The sequence below is a fragment of the Haemorhous mexicanus genome, chromosome 19, assembly GCF_027477595.1.
Source record: "Haemorhous mexicanus isolate bHaeMex1 chromosome 19, bHaeMex1.pri, whole genome shotgun sequence".
Taxonomy (NCBI): domain Eukaryota; kingdom Metazoa; phylum Chordata; class Aves; order Passeriformes; family Fringillidae; genus Haemorhous; species Haemorhous mexicanus.
The window spans coordinates 2,846,480-2,863,202 of NC_082359.1; the positions used below are offsets into that span (position 1 = coordinate 2,846,480).

The 16,723-nt window shown below is 40.3% G+C and overlaps 1 protein-coding gene across 4 annotated transcripts in view; it reads right to left on the minus strand.

The window, feature by feature from the left end:
* The window catches only part of SPECC1L (sperm antigen with calponin homology and coiled-coil domains 1 like), a 63,925-nt gene that overhangs the window by 30,182 nt on the left and 17,020 nt on the right, over nt 1–16,723 (minus strand). For all 4 annotated transcript variants that reach the window (XM_059863519.1, XM_059863521.1, XM_059863522.1 and 1 more), the window contains 7 exons: nt 14,214–14,373; nt 11,873–13,506; nt 10,177–10,384; nt 4,470–4,543; nt 3,812–3,987; nt 2,135–2,301; nt 446–537 (listed from right to left, as the gene is read on the minus strand). In XM_059863519.1, the coding sequence (XP_059719502.1) occupies nt 446–537; nt 2,135–2,301; nt 3,812–3,987; nt 4,470–4,543; nt 10,177–10,384; nt 11,873–13,506; nt 14,214–14,373 (2,511 nt within the window). The remainder of the gene's footprint in view (nt 1–445; nt 538–2,134; nt 2,302–3,811; nt 3,988–4,469; nt 4,544–10,176; nt 10,385–11,872; nt 13,507–14,213; nt 14,374–16,723) is intronic.

The window sequence follows — 16,723 nt, forward strand, 5'->3', positions numbered from 1 at the left end:
GCAAAATGAACACAGAGCAGAAATTTGCAATTATTTCCATCCTACCTGTAAGGCCTGCATTGAAAGATACATTTACACTGCTGATTGCTGACAGATTCTGCACAGTCCTTAGTCCACTGCCAGAGGGGATTACTGCTGTTTGCCTGCCAGGCACAGGACTAAGAACTGACAAACTGAACTCTAAAAGTAAGGAATGCAAATAAAGTCTTCCTCTCACGCTTTTTAACGGCACAGGAATAGCAATGGTTGCAAATATTTAACAAGAACTCCCAAGTTTCCAACGAGGCTCTCAGTGAAACACTTGAACAGTTTAGTAATTACTTAGTTAAGGCAACATTTTATCATTATTTCCCCAGCAAGTCAGCCAATATTTGTATGTCATCACCTGTAGTTTCACACAATCTTCTTCACACAGAAGGATTAAGTGCAGTCATAAAACACCCACCTGCATAGGGGATACAGCAGCAGCTGGGGGAGTTTTCATGGGGCTTGGGCTCAGGGGAGTGCGAGGAATTGTGGCAGCAGCAGGGCTTGGAACTAGGAGGAACATGGAAAGGAAGCCATGGTGAGCATGACACTGCTCTGCAGTGCAACAGGAGACTGCTAAAGCCAACCCTCACCTTGTACTTTACATTACCAGTTTTACCAGATCACACTCTCAGAATTTCAATTAGCAATTGACTGAAAAGTCATTTGAAAGTATGCCTACACATTGACTCCCCTGCAATTACCTTCACTTGCTGTCTTTCCATCATCCATGGTAAAAGCCTGAGCAGGCTGGGGGTGGACAAGGCTAAGGTGCAGGATACTATTACCTTGGCAGATGTAAATCACTGCATTACTAGCTCTCTGATCTTCAGACAATTAAAGAGATAGCAGCAGGCTCCTGGCTCTGCTAGTAATACAAGGAAGATAAACTCTATCACCTGCTTCTCCTTTCTAGCTTCTAATCAAAGTCCACAAGCACTAGATTATTATATACCTTAAATTTTGGGATTAAACAAGTAACATTTTTGGAAAAGTATGAAAACAGAAAAATTCTAAATCGGTGAATCAGTGATCTGATGATTTAACAACATGATTAGACATGAATGCTGAGGTAGAAGGCAGATATTAGCTTGAAATAAAAGATTTCAAAGTGAGAGGGGATTTGTCATTTAATTAAACTAACTCTGGCAAGAAAGCACCTTCCTCCAGAAATACATTAAAAAAACCTTCTAAATTAACACTAGAAAAGTAAAAAACTGCAAATACCTGTGAAGAAAATGAGCAAGCATGGAAATAGAAGCATTTACAGAATGGTTAAATAACAGAGATGGTTCTGTATCTTAAACTTCCTGGTTCTAAGCAGTGGAAAGCAGCTTTGCTGTGCACAGTACTGGACTGGCTCTGCTAACTCAGTCTGCTTCAGACCAAGCCTTTATACATTAAACTTATGGTGACTTTGTTGGACATGAAAGTCAAAACCCAAAGAACTGGCAAGGGAAATACTTTAATCCACACAGGGTTTCATATGCAGCTAAAGGTGAAACCCAAGTATTTCTCATTTCAGAATAATTACTTGGATTCCTTATTCTGGACCTATGGAGAAGAACACCACTTCCTCCCACAAACAGAACCATAGTTTCTAGAATAAAAGGAGTCTCACTCTTGAGACAAGGGATTTTACTATCTCCTATATCTTTCAATAGGTGATACTGGCTGGATCTTACTTTTAACTGTCATCAGAGCTCTGAGTATAAGATATAAGTTATTAAAAGAAATAAACTCAGCTCTAGCTATTACATGGCTTTTAAAATGCTTAATTTGGAACATTAAGTTCACATTTTAATAATCAGGCTGAAATCAGCTGTGCTCCCAGCTATAATTATGTGTGTCATATGTGTTTATGTATTTCTAATATACAGGAGCACTGAATCAAAGCATCCAGCATATGAGTCACTGGCAATGCGACAGCAAAGAGAAAAATAAAGACAAGACAAAAAAGGATGCTTGCACTTAACTGCAGTGAACAATCTGTTCTGCAATCCAGTTTGGGTCGGTTTGTTTCAGCCAGGACAGGGTAAAGCAGTTTGCCTGCGAGCCATCAGCGAGCACAGGCAGAGGGCAGCGTGGTGCAGCTGCTGGGACCCACCTTGGGAGGAGGCACTGTCGAAGGACTTGATGAGCGTTTTCACAGTGGGAGTGGGCTCTGAGGAGGTGGAGGATCGGCGGCTCAGGCCCATGCCCTGTCTCAGAGCTGCCAAATCTCTCTCTACTGCGTTCATGTAATTGTACACTCGACCGCGCTCTTCTTCCTGCCTGAAGTCAATGTGCTGCTCGTTTAGGGTATTCAAAAAACATTTTAACATGCAAAGGCTTAAAAAAAATCAACACAAATTGAAGCTGAATTAAAATCTATGGTCCAAATGGGTCATTACATTAACCTAGTTTTCCTTTCATTGTAATTCAGAAATAGGTTATCAACCCAAATTTTCACTGTAATTTCTTACTATTTGTCAGCAACAGAGCTCAGCATCTGGTAAAAAAAGTCTATCAAATCAATATTTGATATAAGGCTTAATTCCTACTCCTATCTCACACACATGGATGGAAAAAATTGAGACTTAAGGATTTCATCATTCCACAGGAAAATAATCATCTCAGAGGGGAGAATTTTTTTCCACATGAATAAATGGAAAACCATTTAATACTAAGGAGCTAAGAATATGTTTCTGGTATACATCTTTAGGCAGCATTAGCTTTTCTCCAAGTTTCACAGCCTGTGAAAGGATCCCCTATCCTGCTAGATGCTGGGCTAAATGTAATGTAAATCTCACCAAATTCCCATCCATGAAGAAAACAATTGTTTTATATATACAAATCACAAGCATCATTACTGTAAGCTATATACAGATCCGACCCCTAGAGACAATGCAGTCAGGATTCAAATAGTGCTGTCCAAGATGTTCCCATTTGAGGACTTCATTACTTCTGAAAGACATATAACTCAACTTCTAAATATCTGGAGCACCTATTTCAAGCCACAACACATCACAATTTGGATTATTTTTGTTTTCATATAGAAAGCACCTCTAATTATCAGTGGAAGGAAAACAGTGTAAGTTACATGCAGAACTAGATGAAGGTTTCTTCTCAGGTAAAAACTCAGCTGTGTTTTTAACCACACCAAAAGCCTTGACTGCTAATAAAGAAATATTAATGATGGTACAGGAAAGCCAACACTGCTTGTTTTTCACACTGTGGGAAGCCAAATCATTTTGAGCTGGTAAACTGGAAAAATCATTCACTCCAACTTGGTTTTGTAAATGCCTGGGTGGATTAAGTATCCAGTATAAAGAAACAAATATTGCTGTTTAAAAAGCTGAAAGCTGTAGGGGGATAGACTACAAGAAAATAAAGACAGTGTAGAAAGTAATCTTACCCCTAAGGAGTTGCAGCTGGGCCAATTATCAAAGATCAGGAACAGGTCTGACTTTAACAGGCCACAACTGTAAGCCATGAGAAGAAGAGTGCTGTGAAAGAGTGGGGTGGCTGGTTGGGAAGGGAACTGGAGTCAGCTGGCTACTTTGTGAAAGAGTCAGTGCTCTGAGGAGCTGCCCACAAGAAACACCAAAAATCTTATGTGATAAGGAGACAACAAGAAAGGAACCCCTGCAATAGGATGACTACAGCAAGCAGCTCGCTGAAATACAGATCCCTACAGTGAGAGGATTTACAAACTTCTGGAGCCTCAATAATTAAGAAACTGGATTCCAAACTGCCCTTTCCCTACAAAAGAGACCACCCATGCCTGTTGTCAGTGGCATACTTGCGTGACTTTATCTCCTCCAGCTCCTTGGTGAGCTTCTCATTTTTCTCCTGCGCTTCGTGCAACCTGCGCTTCAGGTCCCCGATCTCCTCCTGCGCCTCGGACTTGATGTCATTGGCAATGACCACGGCAGTCTGCAGGTCTGCCTGGAACTGGCGCCATTCTGCTGACTCCTCCTGCAAGCACCAATTTGGAAGTTAAAAATAAAAGTTATCCTTATTATTCATAGTTTTGCTATCCTGTTAAAGGAAATGATTTACAGGAACAACACGGGCACTTGTTCAGCGTTAGGCACAACCTAACTCACAAGATAAATTGAAGAGGTTTTGCTGGAAATACTAGACTGTGAAAGTTATGAATTTCTTTTCTGGAGACAAACAGAATGTTCAAAGTGGAGGAGAAAAATATTTAATATTAAACGCCACATCAAAATACACAGGAACATTTTCTCCTAAGCCAAACATCACATCTTTGTGACAGTAAGAAAATTTTTAGCATTGTTTCGTGGCTGTAAGTTAGTAAATATATTCCCATGATCTTTCAGAAATAATTATTTTATTGGCATCGTATCAAATGATATTATCTTTTCACAATTTCATAAGCTGGTCCTAAGACATTCTAAGCTGACAATTTATTGACTTTTTTGGTTTTTACCTACCCGGAGTCTCCTGTGAAGATTCTTAATCTCTCTTTCCATGTCATGCTTTTGATCCTGAAGTTTTTTAACTGTATCTGGAAAAAAAAGTTAAATTCCCTATAAGATCTTAGTCAGGGATTTATCTACTTAAAAATGAATAACTGAAAAGACCTGCAAATGTTTTTGAGAACTTACTCAGAGAAGACATTTTTTAACCAAAGACATCTGAAGAAACATAGTATGAGAAGGAATAATTTGCCAGAGGCTGTTGATAGGTACACACTCCTCTGTGACTGGTAAGGGGAGCAGCCTAAGCAAACTCCATTCTTATACAAACCCCAAATCACAATACTAAAAATGACAAAGCAATAGCAAAGAGCAAGTAAACAAGGTAGGCAATTTAACATGAAAACATGGATGTCTGGGGGTTTCCCCTCCTCAAACATAAGCTGCAGCTCCAGGAAGCCTTTTGATTCCCAGTTTAATTCCTGCCACCAAGCAGCTGACATAACACTCACAGCCCTGCCTTCCACAGGGATAAAACTGACCTCACGTCCCCAAGAATCTGACATTCTTGTCTATCAAGCTACTATTTGAGGTCAAAGCAAACTATATTTACAGCAAAAAGCCAAACAGTCTGTGAGCTTGTGTTATGAGAGAGAGGGTCCCCTAAATCTGTCAGCAGCCACACAGCAGGGTGCACACACAGCCCGAGCAGCAGCAGTGTGTGTGGCGTCTGACAGACTGGCCACTGCAATTATTCCTCATTTGTGACTTTATTCAATACACAAGGACCATGTGATTGATTACTCCATTCTTAAAACTAAGCAACTCATGAAGCAGCATAAATTTCTAATCAGTTGGTCACTTCACTGATCCTTGCATTCTAGGATGTTTTAGTTCTGTGGCATTGTGTGACTAAAAAAACTGTAAAAATGATGGAGAAACTGATTAAATGCATTGTTTTGTTCAGGTTCATTATTGCAGCACCTGCTGGAAACAAATCTTTTTCCTGTATATTTGCAATGCTCTTTCTACAATACATTTAGGTTGTTCAATACACAAAACCTTCCTCAACAGCCCCAGGTACAGGGACTTTTTAAGTCACAGTTAATTTCTTTACAAGAATCGTAAAAACAAAACCTCAGCTGGTCTGAAAACACAATAACCTTTCAAACTTGGAAAAGTTGGAACATAAAAAAAAGACAGATCCTTCTGTATTTATCTTCTCCTTGTAAAAGTGCCTATTTTAAGTTGCACCCAGCTGATCTTTAAGCTTTGAAGATAAGCCTACAGGGTGGGCCACTCACATCTCATGCTATCATGATACTTAAGCAAAGCCCTCCAATTTTTAGCTTGTCTCTTGATACACAACTTGTTTGAGCTAAATTCAGAACTAGGAGGCCAGCTTTAGGCCAAAGTTATAAAACTTGCTCCCCCCACCTTTTCCTTTAAATACATTTTGGAACAAATCAAGTCAATGTTCATTTTCACTTTTAAAACAGTTCAAAGAAAAAATGCTTTTAAAAACAAAATTTGCAGTACTACTAAAAGCAAGCTATCTAAAAATAACCACAAACCAGAAACCATAAATGCACCCAGTTAAAGCTTGTGCAGTGCCATTGTTCTGAGCTTCTGTGAGTTATGACACGCACCATTACATTTTAGTGTATTTATGCTTTGAAGCAAAACACAATGGTCTGAATATTCTGCAGGTACATAAATAATACAGAGCAGTTTACACCAGTTGTTGGAAACAGTGCTCTCTCTCCTCCCCAATCAACCAAGGAGACTAAAAATACCCCCCACCAAACTGCAACTGAATTTGAAATGGAGTGAGAAATTATGACTAATATAATTCTTCCACCAAGTACAGCCTGAAAATTCAAGTAGTCAAAATAGGTAGAGGCTGCCATGGGGCACCTTTCCTTTCTGCATCCTTGCAAACTCCACATTCTTCTCTAACACACACAAACCTTTTCCACCTCCACTGCCTGAATTTTCAGTATGGTAGGACAGGTACTTCTACCATTATCCAGTCTCCTTCTTCAATGATCACAGACAAGAAAGAAGACTGAGAGAAAAGAAAAAGTAACTACATGTTTGGGTAAGTGAAGAACAAGGAGACTCTTCTGATGAATGAATAGGATAATTAAAAATGGCAAATCAGCAAGCTCGTGTTTGACTGCAGGATCCAATTACATCTGCATTTCAGAAAATTATATTGATTGAAGCCACAGTTTGACAAGGCCTTGCCTACACCTAAGAGGCAGAAAAATAAAGATTATGGGACATGCAGACTACAAATGGTAAAGAAAATCTTTACAGCTAGGGCTGGGGGTGGGAGGGAGAGTTTTGTAAGGCTACCAGAGAAAAAGATATCAAGATGTTCTGTATCTGCAATTTTTACTAATTATAATGTAACTGGCAGTTAGAAATTATCACTATGAAATTAAAATTAGTATCAACATTCAATTGTGTAATTTCAATAGTTTCTGAGGAAAAAATACTAACAATATTTACGTGCAGTACTTTCAGAAAAAATGACAATTCCTGGGAAAGGACACTAAATCCAGTAATTGTGACCCAGGCAATTCCACAATGGACACTCTCACAGTTTTTGTACTGGGTACACAGGCATGCCTTACACTGGGAGAGCATTTTGATTCTTTAGCATAGAAATAGCTATCCCAACACAACCACAAATACACAGAGCAGTATAAGAACTACAGCTTCCTTCTGTGAGGAACAGGCACTGGGCACAAACACCAAAGCCCAGGCAATTTGTAGGCCAATCCTGCTTTTTGAGCTCATCATGTCAGACAATACATCTGCACAGCAAGAAAGGCAACTTTTTAAGGGTGTGCCATTAGTCACAAAACTAAAAATGTTTAAAAAGGTACAAAAACGAACATCCTATTGACTTTTCCAACACTTTGTTAGAAAAGGCCTAAATATGGTAAAGCAAACATTTCATTTCATAACTGCTGTCAAGATCCTTTTCAAATGAAATATAGCAGAATTCAAACTAACACTGTCAGCTCCATAAAAGAACTATTCATTGAACATTAAATATATCCACCTTCTAGCTCACCTACACTTGTCCTAAAAATTTACTGACTTCTAGTTACAGACTAGGAGAACCTATGTGAACCTGTGCTAAGAGAACAAGCAATGATTACTTTTGTGCTTCAGAAGAAACCTTTGAGAAGTGGTAAGCTAACCTACAAATACACATTTGCTGCACATCAGGAGTCAAACTTTTCTGGAAAAAATTTCCCCACAAACTCTCATTAACTGTTGGGAGAATAACAGGTTTCTGTTTCCCACTTAGTTACTGCAGATGACTCATGTGACAGCTGGGCTACCTGAGTGCTGCAAGTTTTTGGGAGTCAGAAGTGAAACCCAGAGGGAACACGCCATCTAGTGCAGTGTCAGCCTTCCCCACTGTTCTTCCTTCCCCACTGCCTGTTTCAGCTCAGCACAGCATGGAGGATATAAAACACAGATTATTTTAGTATTTCTTAGACTTTTTACATATAATAGAAACATACAATATCCTCAGCTGGAAGGGATCTATCAGGATCATCGAGTCACAATCCTGGCCCTGCAGGTCACCCCAACAATCCCACCCTATGCCTGAGAGCATTGTCCAAACACTCCTTGAGCTCTGGCAGCCTTGGGGCCATGACCACTGTCCTGGGGATCCTGTTCCAGTGCCCAGCAATCCTTTGGGTGAAGAACCTTTTCCTGGTATCCCACCAAAACCTTCCCTGACTTAGGTCCAGCCATTTCCTCAAGTCTTGTCACCAGTCACAGAGAGCAGGTCAGTCACTGACCACAGCGAGGTCACTCCTCAGTGTCCTCCAGGCTGAACAAACCAGGTGCCCTCAGCAGCTCCTCATTAGGTTTCCCCTCCAGGCCATTTCAGCACTGTGCTTCAAACTCCTCATCCCAGCAGTAAGGAGCTCAGCTGCAGTGACTGCAGCTCTCACCACATCTGGATGCATGTCAGGAACATACTGCGTGCTTTTCATCAATGCAATTTGCATCCTGCTGTACACATCAAAGAGACCCCTGTTTCTGCAGGCAAACATATTACCAGCTCAAATGTGACAGTTCAATACCCAGATTAATGTGAAAAATGTTCCATTGTAGGTTCCTTGTGCCTCTTGGTGTTTGAAAAGCTCACACTGAAGCATGCCCTAAGTGCTTGGAGTGTTTCCCATTCCTACATTACTGTTTGTGCTGATTAATCATTAAATTGAATGAACACTCACCACCTCATCTATGAGGCATCCTTCTCCTAAGTGTAAAGTCTTTAATAAAACCCTTAAGTTATAATTTTCCATTTTGTGTCTGCAATTCTATCTCTTAAATGTTGTGTGGACTACCTCTAAGTCCCAGATTTTTCACAATGTTCTATGTTGTCACTACTTAGAGACTACCATGAAAAAACTCCTGTAAGAAGTTTAACGATGAACCTAAAGTCAACAGAGTTTTCAAGTTTTTCAAGTCAGAAAAAATTCACTTTTTAAAGTTTATAGAATTCTTCGTGTGCCATCCTCTCTTACTGCCACTAGATGCCACTCTCCTTCCAGCACAGAACTAAAATAACAGCATGCTTCCCCCAAAGGATCACGTCAGGACATTGGCTGGTCCACGCGAATTTTCCAAGACCAATGAATAACAAAGACTATTCCAATTTTTCTTGAGAACTTTTCCCCTGGCAGAGGTTTGTCTGCCTGAATTTTCACCAGTCGAAATTAAATATTTGACAGCTGGTTTGTACCCACAAAGCAGAAGCATCTAAAATCAGAGCTGCCTTGTAATGAGGTATTGCTAGGCAGATCCCCAAGTATCCACCTGACTACAGCTGCTCCCTGCACGAGTGTATTTCAGTTCATGGACAAAACAAGAAGAAAACTGTTCAACCTTTTTGAGGTTTTGCTCCAAAACGACTGTCTTTTAGCACAGAAAGGGAAAAAAATCAGAATAAAAACTTTATTTTGTAAAGAGAAGCAGTGATTGCCTTTCAAGATAAAGAAGGGCTGCTTAGGGAAACAACACTCTCAGCCATGTCTGAAGACACTAAGCTTGAATAAACAATTTAGCTTGCTTAAGACACTAACTTTTATTGCTAGCAGACCAATTCAAAACCCTTTCTATGAATATTTCCCTTGTTGTTAGAAGGAATCGTGCTTTGGTTTTTTTGCTATCTTGTTTTATCTTTGAATAACATGGAAGACTAACAGATATTTAAATTCTCTAAGCAGCACTGTGCAAATACAGCTTGCCAGGGTAGAGTTGCCCGTGTTCTTAATTAGATGGAGACTAATTGCAGGATTCCAGCCCGTGGTAGGAATGTCTGAGCAGGTCTCCAAGATCAGAGAGGGAACTAAGGCCCAGAGATCTAGACAGGTACAGAGTAAACATGTTTTCTACCACATGTTTTTCTACTTTGAAGAACAACTTGAAAACAGCATTGAAGATTTCATATTTGTTCTCTATTCATAGGTTTCATTCCCACACCAACTACTAAGTGGGTCTGGAAAAGCTAAGCCAACTTGATTTTTTTCTTCCCCTGGTGTGTAAGGATTCTGCAAAACCTAGTCTGACTTGAATTCAGACATACAAAAGACAAGTGAAAATATTTTCAATATTACAGTGTTCTACTTGAGCTTTTCTTAAATTATCCTTTCTCTCCAGAGAAATGCATAATACTTACTCTCCAAATCAGATATGATAAGATTGTCATGAAGCTTCACAGCACGATGCTGCTCTACTTCATCCTCCAACTCAAAGATGGTTTCTTTCATGTCACTCCTCTCAGTCTCTTTTTCATCCAGTTCTGCCCGAAGCTTTTCTAGAGTCACATTGAGATCCTCAATTTGTTTCTTGGCTTCTTCTTGGAACACTCTATATTCATCTTCAACCTAAAGAATATATCTCAGTTGCATATTAGACACACCTTTTGTTTTGTAACTACCACACTGACAATCTATTTCTGCAACCAGGCAAGCACAGGGGAAATGTCAGCCTTGGCCTATACATTGTTCTAGTGCAACTCTTTTCCTGGCACAGTTGAACTTTTCCTTATTCCCAGGCTGGATAAATGAGCATTCCCAGCTACTCTCAGAGCAGTGCTCTGCATCCAAGTGAAGCAACACTACCATTGTACCAAGGCTGAGGTTTCATGAGCAGCTGATCCAATTTAAAATCCAGCTGCCATGGAAAAGGGACAGGGTGGAGGGGAACTGTTAAAACTCTTTACCCTTCCTTTCTCTTGCCAAGAGAGATGAAACCTGGTCTCTTGTGCATCAATTTTAGTGCTTGCTGGACCTGTGTGATGAGTGATTTCCTTAAGCAAGTGTGACATTTCTGTGTGAGGTGTGTTAGTGAGTTGAAGCAGTTGTCAGAGGAGTCTGTCAAACTATTAATTTGAAAAAAAACCAAAACAGGGAAAGGAAGAAGTGATTGACTTCTCTCATTCAGGAGCAGGGGAAGAGGCTTTTTTATCCTGCCTCATCAAACTGTGACATAAGTAACAGGCTGGGATCAGTGGCACAGGAACATTTACCCAACAGGGTTAAAATATAAATTTATTAAAATTTATTTTATTTTATATATATATATAATGGGGTGTCAGAAAACCAAGAGAAAAGAGAAAATAGGCTGTGGTTTAGGGTGGGCAATGCTGGCAGGCACCAAGTTTAACAGACAAAATACCCTGCTCTTAAGTCACCTGCTTCAGTGGTTTTTATTTTAATTGCACTCTCCAACTTGAATTATTAAAATCATCTTAGTATGTTTTTCACCCCAAATTAAGGTTGATTCTAACAGGCTTGTGATCATGACTAATGTGTTGATTTGCAGCTAATATAGAGTTCACACATTAAATTTGGTATAAACTGTCTCTTCAGGAAGATATACCTTTAAATGCATATGTAAAGTTATTAAATCAATTGTATGATTCTTGCTTTTATATTAAAATATGGTAAATACTTTTACTAGACATAGCTACTGCATAAATTAGAAATGTTTGGGTCAAAACAGAACTGGGAATAAACATTTTGATCCGAAACCTAATCAGCACATAAAGTCTTGCAGAAGGTGTGCAATTTAAGCACTAAATTAGTACAGTATCTTAAATACTGTTTAAGTTTGAACACTGAAATAAGTTGTGGAGTTTAAATATTTTTTAAAAGTAACACAACAGTCACCCTGTAGCTCAATGCATGCATATCATTTTCTCAAAAGCTGACACTGTTTTCTTAATAAAAGTCAAGAGAAAGTAATCAGGTCTAACACTACTGCAATCCAATTAAGCTCATAATTAATCTTTTACTTCTGAAAGAACTACAGAGGCCAAGAGGCCATTGTGTACATGGGATGGCAGAATGCAATGGTACTTCAAGCACTACCTTAGCAATGGCATCTTGCAATCGATTGGCATCGTTGCGGGTGTGTGCCAGCTCCTCCTGCAGACCACTGGCCAAGCTCTCTGCTTTTTCCTTATCCAGCCTGACACTCTCCAGCAGGTCTTGTATATCTGATTTATCTCCAGAGTTGTGTATGGAATACAACTCGGCCACTCTCTGCTTCTCGTGCTCTAGCTGAGCTTTCAGCCTGTTCATCTCAATCTGGTCACTGGCTACTGTGGCTTTGTACTCCTCTAAGGTAGATGCCAGAGCCGTTTTGCTTTTCTGCTCTGACTCAATAATCCGTTCCATGTGGTGATTCCTTTCTTTTAATGCCCCTATCATTTCTTGGGCCTCCTTGTTGTCTTGTTCTGCCATCTTCAAAGTGTTGCTCAAGTGCTGCTGAACGCCCAGCAGCTGCTCCCGCTCGAAGCGCGCGTTCTCCGCCAGCTCCATGTAGCGCTGCTCCAGCTCCATGTAGCGCCCGCTCTTCATGTCCTCATCAATCACGTAGGAAATGTGGTGCTCATCCAAAAGGGACCGGAAATACTCGATCTGACGGCTGAAGTGCTCCAGCTTGTCACTCTGCTGGCACAAAGACTCCATCAGGATTACTTTTTCCTCTCCAAGTCTTTCATTCTCGCTGTTCAGCTCTTGTGTTATTTGTTGCAGATCGGCAAGCTCTTGAAGCGTGGCTTGGAGCTCCTCAGCTGTACTGTGTTGGTTCTCTTCCATCTGATGTATCCGTTCTGTCAGGCAAGCTACGGACACCTCACTTGCATTGCCACTGCTTCCCTTCCTAGACCTTTCTATACTTGGTACACCTTCAGATTCTGAAGATGACGGAGCGTCTAAGGCATCATCGCTTGATGTCAGTGGCTGATAAACTTCACTGCACTCACTGTCTAAATTATCCATGGAATTACTGTGTTGGTTGTCCATGAGAGTGTTTTCATCCTGACTTAACAAGTCTTCCATCGATCCAGGAGCAGAACCTTCCACTGAAGATGTCAGAGTGCCCCCACCATCACTGTGATTGCCAGCTGTAATCTCTGGACTCAAAGACTGATAGCCAAAGAGCTTTTCAGAGTTGTCCAGCCTTTGTTCCAAAGAAAAGCCCAGAGCATTTAGTCTGTCTTTTAACATTCGATTCTCATTCTTCAGCTGGTTGAGCTCTTCTCTGATGGCAGTGTTTTGTTCCTGTAACTGGAGCAGTGTAGACTCTACATCGGTTGGCTGATGGACAACAATGGCTTCTTTCTCTTCAGATTTTTCATCCCCCTCAAGATGATCTTCGTTGAGTCCCAGCTGAGCACGCATGTCCCTCAATTCATTTCTCAGATGCAAGATCTCCACATCTTTAGTTTTTGCTAACGTCAGAAGATCATTCACCTTTGCTTCCAGTGCAGCCCTGTCACTGATCTGATTGTCTGACTTGGACTTGCTCATGCGGATGTCGGCCTCGGGGTTGGTGCGGCTGCGGGAGCGCTTTGCCAGCCCCGCGTCGCCGGGGCCCTGCCCTGCCAGAGGCAGCTTCTTGCTCTGGCTCAGCCGAGAACGGTCCCGGATCCTCTCTCTGGAAGAGCTGGACTCTTTATTTCCAGAGGAAGTGCTACGCTTAGCCGTGGAACTTGTACCTGTGTGGTTTTTGAAAGTTAGGACATGAATTTAAAACACTGTTTCTGTCACAGCAGGCCGTGGTGTGCTTTGTATCAGCAACACAGCGGCTGATTTTCTGAAGCACACTGCTAAATACATTTCACAGAAAATACTGGAAGTAAGCATTAACCCAACATTCAGCACTTTCTGTTTTTTCATCTCATTGCGTAAAAATAAAGACAGATCATTACTCCTTTATTTCCAGATGGTTTACAGCTTTGCAAGCATTACTGAATCCAAAACACAGCAAGACCTATTTCAATCCATATCAATAACACACCAAATGATTTAATTTTTCTCAACAGTTTCTGAAAGTTCTCTCACTTTATTCCTGTAAAGCAATACAAAATGTCCAAAATGTTCATTGTAACAATTCATCTTAGAAATTTAGTGCTTGTGTCATGGATTTTTTAAACAGCCAATTTTAGAAAAATCTATGATTCTCTAAATTAATTATATTATTTCATCTTATATAATAGTTGCATAGTCAGTACTGAAAAGAACTAAAAGGAACACCCTCCAAAAAAGCAATTACATTATTAAAAACAGGAAAAGAGTTTAGAAGGTGTGTGATTTGATCATGGTATTACTGAGCATTTCAGTAGGCAGCCTGGATCCTCAATACATTAAAAGAAAATAAAAAGCCCCCCAACTTCCACCTTTAAGAATCAATATATCCATTTACCTGCAATAGTTTTGGGTTTGTTTTCTAAAGTGTTCATGGTTGTCCCTGGAGCTGAAGATGCTGTTGATACACAGGAGTTCTTCTTGGCCTTGACACCGTTGGTCATGGTCACTCCACCACCACCAGCCATCCCTGCTAAGAGGTCATCGTTACTCTTAGTCTGAAAGAAAGGGAAGAAGCAGCTTTAAAACAGCTGGCCCAGAAGTCTGCACAGCCAACATTTCTACTGCTAAAGATTCCTTCAGTTTAAAAAGCACATATTTGACAAGTCATGTGTCTGTGCAAGAATGCTGAAAAGTGTAAGCGTGCTGCACTGTGCAGAGTCAGTAAACTGAAATGGAACTTGAACTCCTCACATATGAGTGAGTATTGAAACTTCTCTCTGCCCCCAAAAATTTTTAATCTTTCAGTAACAAGGAGAAAAATTTTTTTTAAAAAATCAATTAAAGCACAGTATAACATCACTGTGCAAAACTTCTCAATTTTAACTGGAAGGTTGCTTATGCATAAAAATGAAGGCAATTCTTAGATAATAAACCACCAAATACCAGGAAGTTAGTACAATATCCTTCAATTGAGTATGATCAAATATTTTCTGGTGGACAAATTCAAAACAAAAAGCTGAAATCAAAGGAGAACAAAAATCAATCCAACAGTAGCAAAATACAATTTCTAGCTCAAAATACTAAGCTACAGAACAGTGGAAACTAGGAGAGAGGCAGGGGAAAAGCCACTCTCACCATATATCCTTGCCTTGCTTTCAAGCTCTTTTCTAGGGAATTTCAAGAGATGGGGTATTTGTTTGATGGACTTTGTATCTAACCTCATATGATTGTTCCCGAAACTACTGTTAGCCACAAAAGCTGCCTGGAATGTGACAAGGCAGCAAGCACAGGATTCTCAACAACCAGACTCCCAAACAGAGAATGCATCTTTCAGAATAAAGCAAAGTCTAGAAATACTAAACTCTTAAGCATTAATTGGCAGGCTTTATACTCTTTAAAATACAATTTTTCAAATGGTGAAAATCAAAATGTGCTCAACATTTTCCCCATTATATGAGAAAAAAAAATTAAAAGGAAACAGCTGTGCTAGCAGCATTCTTGAGCAACTGTATTATTCAGCTGGATAACACATTTGAACTCTCCTCCAACATGCCAGCTAAAAGGTCCTGCTTAGGAGTTAACCAGTTGCTTTCCATCATGTCTGCAAGTTTGCAACTTCCAGCTCCTTCACACATCCATGGTAAAAACTATATTGCAGACATTACAATTCTACATATTTAGAATAAAGGTACACTTGCTTAATTTAAAAAATCGTTGCATGTTCTCTACAGTCTCTTTTTGCAAATGCCAATTCCAGAACAACTAGGAACACTGATCACAGCACTGTGGAAAGAGTGTGGATGGGATCTGTGTCATTTACAGAGAGCAGCTACAAAACAAAAGGGAGCTTTGGGAGGAGAACACATTTGCTCTGCATGCAATTGATAGAAATACAGGAAATTTACAGATAGAAAAAACTATTTATAAGGGTAAAATCCTCTAGGACAAGCATGCTTTTATTGAATCATGTCAGGAATGGTGTAGCCTTCTGAGAAGGTTTATTAAAGGCTGGAAGAAAACACATCACTCCAAGGATCTAGTCTGATGTGCATTTAAGGCTGGCTTTTCTGCTATGGAAATGCCACTGCTGTTTGCTGTGCAAACAAGGCTTTTCCAAGGGCTCCTTCCTCCCAGGAGTCAGACCAGCTCCTTGATCTGCCATGTCACACAGCCATGCAAACTGGCACAGGCAATGGAAATAGAAATAGGAGAGCAAAAATATCAGAGGGCTACAAAAGCCATAAAGCCCACCCAGCTCGTGTGGGGAGGATGGGCACAGCACAAACTACTGGTGAACAACAATCCTGGCTTAGCTATGATCTGATCAGATTTTGTATCTAATTGAAGCTCCTTTTGTGGGCATGGGGGCACAGGGGGAGGGAAACAACCCTGTGCAACTATTGCTTAGACCAAGGGGTCACAAGAAGGCACAGAACAGTGATTTTCTGCTTTGCTGCTGGATCTGCCCACCCTCCTGCAAACGTGATGGTTCAAACAGACTGTGAGCTGTCAGCATCTTTACCCTGCTGAAAGACTGGGGAAATTAGATTAAGCTTTTAGACACTTACAGTACAAGTACATGTTATCAAGCCAAATAGGTCAAGATGTGACTCAGCTTGAAGAAAAAAAATGAGTAAAATACACACGTTCAGACATTACTCATCTGCAGTCCTTGCTGAACAAAGGAATTTAAGACAGCCATTCTCCTTCTGACTTACCCATAAACTATTTCTGGTCTAGGTTGGAAGGCACTGCCTCCTCTGCAGCCAATTAGTAAGCAGCTTCTCAAAGCTGTAACATTATACTCTTGGCAAAGAAAACTATTTAGCAAAGCTTTGGAAAAATTACAAACCAGCAGCTCTCCTCTTAATGTTCCACAATGGCAACCACTCAGAACCTTTAAAA